General features: G+C 37.2%; 1 protein-coding gene and 1 long non-coding RNA gene across 2 annotated transcripts; one reads left to right on the top strand and one right to left on the bottom strand.

Moving 5' to 3' along the window:
- Positions 1 to 2,027: 2,027 nt before the first annotated feature.
- Positions 2,028 to 2,701, bottom strand: LOC110676759. The gene is made up of 2 exons (XR_002500695.1): positions 2,234 to 2,701; positions 2,028 to 2,063 (listed from the first exon to the last, which is right to left on the bottom strand). It is a non-coding gene; the product is annotated as an uncharacterized LOC110676759 (long non-coding RNA).
- A 2,517-nt stretch (positions 2,702 to 5,218) lies between these two features.
- Positions 5,219 to 6,055, top strand: LOC5565525. The gene has a single exon (XM_001649829.2). It carries the CDS (start codon positions 5,219 to 5,221, stop codon positions 6,053 to 6,055), a length of 837 nt encoding a protein of 278 aa, XP_001649879.1.
- Positions 6,056 to 9,140: the final 3,085 nt, after the last annotated feature.

The raw sequence follows: 9,140 nt of genomic DNA on the forward strand, positions 1-9,140 counted from the left end.
TTCAAACAGAAGTTTTTTTTTAAACAAAAGTTTTTTTTTTTTGTAAACGTCGCGACCCATTGTGAGCTTGCACTATACAAATCTCGTCCATCAAGTCGTTGGCGAGTAGTGTTTGATTATTGAGTTGAAATCGAATTCAGATTAACTTCTGCGTCCATGAGTCCTCTCGTGGTGTAGGGATAACGCACCCTATCTAGTGAACAGGGTGTCGTGAGTTCGATTCTCACTGAGAAGACGTGTTTAATTGCAAATTTCACATCATTTTTTTCCATTTAATCCATGTGCGAAGTATATGTAATGCTTAGTTTTACTGTAGTTTTTAAAAATTATGTTTTCAGTAGTCTTCTAACGAAATGCGTAATATCAGGATTGCTGTTTGTCTTTCAAACTGCGGGTATCGATTGAAAATCCGGATTCAATTACGGGGAGTACTGGAGTAGCCCCCCTAAGAGCCAGAAGCCACTTTCATATCGAGTCCCAAAAGTTATTAACGATTAATCAAGCTTCATTGTTTTGCAGACCGAGTCCTAAGAAGGATGGTTCAAGAGCAGAGCGTTAAGTTAATCATGATTGAAAAATTGATGATTGAACGAAAAATCATGATGAGAGCTATTTGATTCAGATTTTTTTAATCATAAGTGTACTGATACATTTTCAAGAGTGTGGTGCATTCGTTGCATACTTAAAGGTTTGGGGCATCTCATGTCATTGAATTATTGTTTTATGAATAATCTCCGATCACTTTTTAATCTTCGGTTAATCATTAATCATTCAATAACTAATGATTAAATGCTCGAAAAAATGCACTAAACGACTTGAAGTATGCAACCAGAGGGTTTTATGATAACACTAGATTATGATGAATATTACTCATGATTAACAAACAATCCTTTATAAAAATCTTTTGAACTTCGTTATGGCAAATTAATCTCAGTTTTCAATCACAAATCGTGATTAGTTGCTCTGATTCAAGAGCCAGTATCCTGGAGGTAGTGGTCAATATATTGGCTTTGTGAAGCGTAGCTTGCGACACATCCAACTTCATAAATTATTAACTTCTGAACAGAAGTTCCAAGCGTTATTGATAAACTTGAACATATGCCGGATTGTTAAGGATTGTCGATTTCCCGGGAAAAGTGTTCAACATATTGGTGTTGAAAAAAAATCATTAGTAATGCGAGCAAACCCCGGTAAACTCTAATAAACTGCTCATCTTTTTTTTATATATATGTTGCTAGCCGTACAGTGAATACTGTCCAAAGCTCTAAACTAGACTTTAGATAGTAAAGAGGACGTAATCCTTCTGAAGCAGTTCACCAGACGTGCACGGAAAGATGGCTTCCAAGAAGACACTGTTGCGATCTGTCTCAGAAGGTTACGGTAGAAGGTGGGAAACGTTCTTTTCACACTATCACTTCACTTGATAACTATTAGATTACTTCATAGCACTATTCACTGGTATTGATATCACCATCTTCATTATCAACAGAATTTGTACTAACAACGTCACCATTATCCATATTAATTTTATTATTAACCTCACATCTATAACCCATCCACAACACAATACTACTGCTTCATCAAGTTTAAAGTATAAAACTTCTCATTAAAAATAATCACTGTAATAAATAAATCACATCAACACCAATATCATTATCTTCATTAAAATAAAAGTAGGATTCTCGTTTCTTATATCACTAATATTCAAAATATCACAAACTATCATCACTCTAATAATCACAACCTTAGTAGCTTACTACCATTAACCACACAAAATTATTCGACACAATAACGTCATCTCACTATATTATCACATTATCACTATTTTCTTAGTAACATGATCAAAACCAGCTACGGAATTATTCATATATCTTCTTAAGGTGATTCCGCCGAGGGCTGAAGGCCGTATAATAATGAGAACAATGTCCTGCAACAATGAAGCGCAACGCACAGCAATCACAAGTACAGATTATACTATAATCACTTACACTTACAAAAATTCAACCTCAGCGAATAAACTGTTTCTATTTTTTACCGCGCCGATAATATGTCATTACTAGGATCTGTTATAAGAAGAAATTTGTTCTTTACGTTGTTTGAAAACTCTAACCGACACTATCAGATTATTAAAATTGTAGTAATATCTGATAATTTGGTGTTATAAATAATATGTGAAGATAATATGTGCTTACCTTTTCAGTGTTGGGGGTGTTAGTGATTAGTTCGTACTCACTTATATCCTAGTATTTTTCTCATGAGTTACTATTCCTATTCACGGTTACGGGTACCTATAAATAGAGATAGCGATTAGTCACACGTTTTTTTAGTCTGACGGCATTCTTATAGTATATTCAATGCTATAATGAAAAACCTAATCCTCAAATGACGCTTGTTGACGAGAAGAGAATGATATAATTAGTAAATTAGTAAATAGTGGTATTATTAGTAAAAGAAACGGGTTTAATAAGATTCTGTTGTATCCTTGTACGTCCATGCGTGTTCCTGTTCAGCACGATTTCTTCAATGTTAGGAGGTTTTGATTAAACTGTTACCGGATGAGTGTCTGGAAGCATAAATAAAAAACGTATAGAAAAAAACAAACAAGGACCGCTTCATCATAAACCACGTAAAGTATCGGTTCTCGGTGATGCTAATCAATAGTGTTCATTAGAAAACACTCTTGATTATTATCACCATTGGCACCACTGGTGTGCATCCTTCTCTTCAGAGTAAAGATACATTAAAGCCCCGAGACCTGACAGCAGTCAAGCTGATCACAAGGTTGTGCCTTTGCCCAGGGGTAAACTCTAATAAACTGCTCATCTTTTTATTATATTATTATTATACATATAAAAGTTTAATGGTATTTGCTCGCCTTTCTAGTGATTTTTATTATTCTTTTTGTAAAGTGAAATGTTAATATTCAATAAGTTGTTTATACACACTCCAAAAATTCCTCCAAAATGAAAGTGAAGCACAAAATTTGTAGTTCTGAAACCTAGCTTTCCATATATTAAACTTCATGAGTTTTGCAAACCAAGCCATTGAATTCATTCTCATGGGAATTATTGAAGTATTAGATATTAGATTTTTCGGAAGAATTGGCTTGTTTAGGAGTATCCAGTGTTTTGTATTTTCTGAATCTACATTAAAGTTTGAACCCAGACAACCAAAATGTACGTATAATGAAATCACCTGGAGGCTTTATATGTGCAAAATTTCACTTATAAGATGTCGCGAAAAGGCCTTCTACGTACAAAAGTGGAGGCGATATGCGTGCATAGATTATGTGATGAATAATAACATACAATACGAGTGTATAAATATTCTACCGAATCAACCTGTCATCTTATGCGACTTAACTTATGATAACAAATGTTGATTTGACAGCTGCTACGGATTGATGCGACTTACTTTGTACGAGTGTACGAGACGAAACAAAATGTATAAATGAACTCAGAAAAGAAGTGTTTTATGCGAGGAAACTCATCAAGCTGACGAGTTTATCCACGGTGTTTTGCGGGTTTGATGTAATTAGTATGAATAAACGAGTTGTAACGTGAAATTTCATGCGATTTCTGGTTGTCTGGGTACCTGAACTATTGCCCTGAAAATATTTTAATAACGCGTTGGATATTAGTATGGAAATCACTTTTGAATCACCCCCGGAAAATTCAACTTCGAGCAAGCTGTCATTGTTTAAATTGAAATGTCTTTGAGTCTACGGTTTGAAATATTTTAATATATTGGTAAAAATATATAACGAACAAAAAAATAAAAATGAAAAAATTAAGTTATTTTTTCGATTTTTTTTATTTTTAACGGTAGTTGTTAAACTTTTTCCAATCGTCATCTGGATCATTATTTAACCTGATTTTTACTCTAAAAATAAAAAAAAAAACCTAACTGATGTCAAAAAAATGATGAATTTTTTTCCCCGAAAATTTTGAAAACACATAAAAGAAAATTAATATTTGTATCAGCTTTATGTCTTGTATACTTGTTTGTTGCATACTTCAAGGCATTTAGAGCATACTTTTCGGACTCATTAGCCTTTGAATGATTAACCATTAATAAATGATTATTAATAAAAGTAATAGTTAAATGGCATCTTCTAAGGCACCGTCCACAAATCACGTAATGCTTGAAGGGGAAGGGGTAGGCTCATACGGTGCGACTCAAACAAAATTTTGAAAATGTTCATACCAAAAGCATTACGATGGGGAGAGGGCTTTCGCCAGGGTTAAAAAAAAGCTCAATTTTTAGCGCTACGTAATGAATGGATGCTACTTACACGCCTTGACTTATGCAACGAATGAGCCATAAACATGAAAATGAATGACTTTACTCATTATTGAAGAGAACAATTCAAATTGAAAAGCTTTAAGCATTATTTATCGAATGTTTAAGCAAGATTAACTTAACGCTCTGCTACATTCAGTGGATATCTGCAGATGTTAGATTGCAAACATCAAACGTGAAAAGGACTAATTTTTGAACTCGAAAATGTTGGGCTAATTTTCGGATTTTCATACAAAGTATACAACAATCTTATGAACGGCCAAAAAACTAGTGCAAGGTCGAAATTTTGAGATCTGCCCCTATAAACAGCAATCCTTCATGTAGAATGGTACCACTCACAAGCTTCCAACCGCGTCTTCGCATTCGGATCATACACAACTAAGAAATGCACCGTCTTACATGGAGGAAATATTTAAGGATCTCTTTTAGTCTTATGATAACGTCTTCGGATACAAAGCAAGGCCATGCTGTACTTGGTTGGATTTGGACGTTCCTTGGGCATAAACTCTCATTGTTCGTGTCACAAGATATAAGAAATGCAAAAATTACGTATACATTAGAAGGTTTGCCAAAACTGTTATAATTTCATAAAATATGACTTAATGACTCTGATTAAACTCGTTGAATAATCTAAGATGCATAATTGTTGAAATTTCAAGTGGTGGAGGATTTTTTTTGTACATCGAATCTGAGCTTCCACACACGTAATTAATATGTTTTATTATATTTCCTCTATCCGCTTGCCGGCGACTCGCCTGTCTAATACAACGTAACAGGAATGATCGTACTACTGAAAGACACGTGCGACAACCTCTAAAGGAGGATGACACCGCCCATATAAATATATCGGTGCATGTGACACCATTCAGTGTGGTTACCAACTCCCGATAATACGCGCTGATTCGCACTATTCACCATGGGCTTGGCGACTACGTCGATCGCTCTGCTTGTTCTAAGCTTAGCAGCTGTGGGGCGCTGTGACCTTCCTCAGTACAGTGTGTACAAAAGTTTATTCACGGCACTGTACGAATGCGGGGAATATCTCCAGGTGGATAATGTAACGTTGGATCAGTACATTTACTACGGCTATCCCAGTATTCCGGAAGTGAAACGTCTCATTCATTGTGCTATGGTGAACGTCGGTGCTTGGAATGACAATATCGGCGTAAGGCCAAACGTCTTCAGATATTTCTTCAAACCGAACGAGTTGGACACCGAGTACGAGGAACGAACGCAACAATGTCTGGCTCAAATCTGCCCAAATGAATACGACCAAAACTATCGAGCTTTTGAGACATTCAGCTGCTATTATCGTCAGTACGGTCGTCTGGTGAAAGAGGATGTGTTCAATCCATTGGAAACTCTGGAGTTTTTGCAGCTTCTTCAGTTCATCAAACTTGTCCTGAATATTCCAAACGAAAAAGTGGTACAGTTCGCTGCTGGTGACTATCTGAACGATCCACTATTCAAGCAAGCCCTCTACATCGGAGTAGTTCGAATCGGAGCCTTGAGTAGAGATAAAGGTTTTCTACCAGATGTTGGCTATGCTCAGTATGGTTACCCGCAGCTGATCTCTCCATGTGTTCAGAAATGCATCGCCGATGTTGCTGCTCAATACATGAATGCCGATAAGCGAGAGTTAGTGTACCAAGTCTACGTGCAGTGTTGGTATTCATTCTTGGATCCATTCCTACGATCCCAGTTCCAGGCGGCTTTGGATGGATCACTCTGTGATGTACAGGTCAAATACTAATGGTACAGAAAATGGAAAGTAATAAATGTTGTTCTGCAATAATAAATGGTTGACATTTACTCTATGACAATCTACGAGAATGATCACCCCTGATCTGTGTTTCTTGTGAATCGTATGGTAGAAGAACATTATCTAAAGCAGGGGCGTGTCCACATTTAAAGCCATGGGTAGGACAACCGTTGGTGAAATCTATTTGTCAAAAGAAATCCAGAGAAAAAACAATATGGGATCCAAGACAGCAAACTGAAAGTGACTGTTTATATGTCGGTCATTGACACAAGACTGAGAAAGCTTCAAGATCATTGGTCCGACTAACTTCAAGAGTGATTTATTATTTGATCAAAATTTATATCCTTTTTTAGACCAGTTCACTTAGACAGACTCATTAAAACTAGAACAAACTTCGAAACTTAACGGGTATTCAACACGTTCTTGTCTCAAGCATCAAAATACCGCTCTTTACATGATTAAGGGTTGCTGAATCGATTGCCGTTTTCAAAAATATCATAGCACGTCTAGTTTTTGAAATATTGCCTAAGCAACTTGCATGCAAGTTTGTCAGCTTGTATGGGAATTTATTTGCTTAATTTGCCACAGAATTCAAACTTCATGTGTATAATAATACATATCATCAAAGTACATAATACTTTCGATGCTCAAAAGTTATTTTTTTTTTGGTGATTTAGAAAAGTGTTGTATTTTGCCATCTAAGAGAAACGAAGATTTCTGTATGGAGACTGCAACCATGTTGAAAAAATCGATTTCATCTTTATTTTATCATGCAATTTCACCCAAATTATATCTGAAATGATAGTTTAAGTCCTTTTTGTATGATTGCTGGATTAGATCACAAAAAAGTTCGATAAATCATTCCTTAAATTTTATGTAAACATGAACTAAACCAGTGTTTAATACAACTTTGGCGACCTGTAGCTAAAATTTGTTACTTGCAGGGACAATTTTGAAAACGGCATCAGATTCAACGACCCCAAATCTACTAGAGACACATAATTTAATCCTTGAGACACGCACAAATGTTATTTTTGTTACGCTGTGTATTGTTCTCTAATTCCCATTAAAAGGCTGTGAATCTGTCTATTTATTTTATTCTTTCTAGAATTTGAAATAAGAATTCCAGAGAAAGCTAGAAAGAGGAAACGAATAATTTCTGGACTGTCATGAGTCGCAAGTCAGTCCCATATATAAACAGCAGACATTAAAAAAATGTACTGAGAAGTTTTTGCGCGTTTCTGCCTAATTTAACAGAAAAGGTCATGAACAACTACCGTAAAACTAAAAATTACATATACTTCGCAATTGGCTTAAATGGACAAATTGATGAGAAATTTGCGAAAAAGTTACAAGTCTTCTGGGTGAGAATCGAACTCACGACTCCCTGTTCACCAATTAGGGCGCATTACCCCTACACTATGTAAGTCTCGGTCAGCCAATCGGGAGCGTCTTGGAGACTCCCCGCCTCAACTGCCTCAGGGTCGGCACGCTTACCCTAATTTACCGCGGACAGAGAATCTTCGCACTAGAATTAGAAAATATCACAGCACTTCACGATTTAAAACTCCTACTTTATTTCTTTCTGTATCACAAACACAGTTTCATTTGGGCTGCAACCTACTCCTCGCTATCTACTTCTTTCCCACTTTCTTATGCACTAATCTGACCTTTGTCTTCCTGTTCGGGGCCCCTTCTTCTCTCAGTTACCATCAAACTCCTTCCTCACGACCTGGTATCGGCCTTCGGCGCTCTCCTGCTTCGGCCACGTCAGGTCACGCTCTTCTCGGGTTGGCTTGGGGAACTTCGGCTGCAGCCTGTTGGGACCCCCTACGCGTCCTAGGCTACCGATTTGGTGACGGATCGGTCTTCGGCCAACGACGGTGCCGGAATATACCCGGAACGGGGATCTAGGACGGCGTAGGACAGTAATAGAAATCTTGTGGTTTCTATACTAAAAACGGCGGGGTCCTGGTGGAAGGGAAAAGGGGTTAAACCACGGTAATAGAAATTGTGGTTTTCTTTAGCGGTTACCTGGTGTCCACTTTCCGCTATCTTTTTCCTCACACAACTCTTCGTCTGCTTTCCACTTAACTTTATAATTCTAGCTTAACGACTAGCTTCTTCAGCTGTATCCGGGCAAGTGAACGACCAGTAATTTATATTCGACCGTAGAGGTTCTTGACGTAGGTCGTCGGTCATTCCCCTTTTCCATTCGGGTTTTCAACGATGGCCCCCATTTCGCCACCCTCATGGCCGCCCGAACGTTATGGTACCAGACATCTGGTGGTGGGTTTTGGGAGCTCGGTGAGTGGTAGCCTGCATGGTTACGGTCAACTGACATATTTTAGCCTTATTTCCATGCCTAGCGCTACTGGAGAAAAACCTACACAACTACTTCAAACATTACCTGTCATACATTTTTCGAAACAAAATCTCCTTAACACTATCAATTAACAAACCAAACACTTACAACTACGAGAAGAATTATGGACGCAGAAGTTAACCTGAATTAAACTGTGCTGTATCAATATTGCAGCTGGAAGATCATTGAAAATTAATGTTGAGATCTAGCATTAACCCAATCTGACTTGCAATTCATAGCAATGGTGCAAACTGGATAATACCGAAGATAGAAACTGCTTTCTTTCTTAGATAGTTTGTATGCGTTATGTGAAGCTGAAAGTGGTTTGTGTTCAGTAAAGGAGGGAGAATCAATTGGTGAGCTCTTTTCATGCTTTTATTTCAAATCTAAAAAAATGGATGGCTACACATTTTTATCGTTACAACGATTGGAATGTTACGTACATATGATTTTTATTCAAACCACCACAGTGGTTCACCACTGTGAGCATCGGTATCAACTTTCTCTGGACCTTTCTCTATTAACTAACTATATTATCTACTCTATGATCGCTTATCAAAGTTTATCCTGTGACCCAAGATCCTCCCCATTAACAAACATCTCTCACAGTAACTATTGTGGAGATACAGAGGTAAACATGGTCTCCAAATAGCAAAGGTTGCAAACTAGAATTCTTTCCACTAATACCATCTGACTGCAAGGATGTGGCTG

The sequence above is a fragment of the Aedes aegypti genome, chromosome 2 (assembly GCF_002204515.2).
Source record: "Aedes aegypti strain LVP_AGWG chromosome 2, AaegL5.0 Primary Assembly, whole genome shotgun sequence".
Classification (NCBI taxonomy): Eukaryota; Metazoa; Arthropoda; class Insecta; order Diptera; family Culicidae; genus Aedes; species Aedes aegypti.

What these genes read in the sequence shown, in the direction of transcription:
- LOC5565525 (XM_001649829.2), top strand. Translation starts at nt 5,219, where the DNA reads ATGGGCTTGGCGACTACGTCGATCGCTCTGCTTGTTCTAAGCTTAGCA.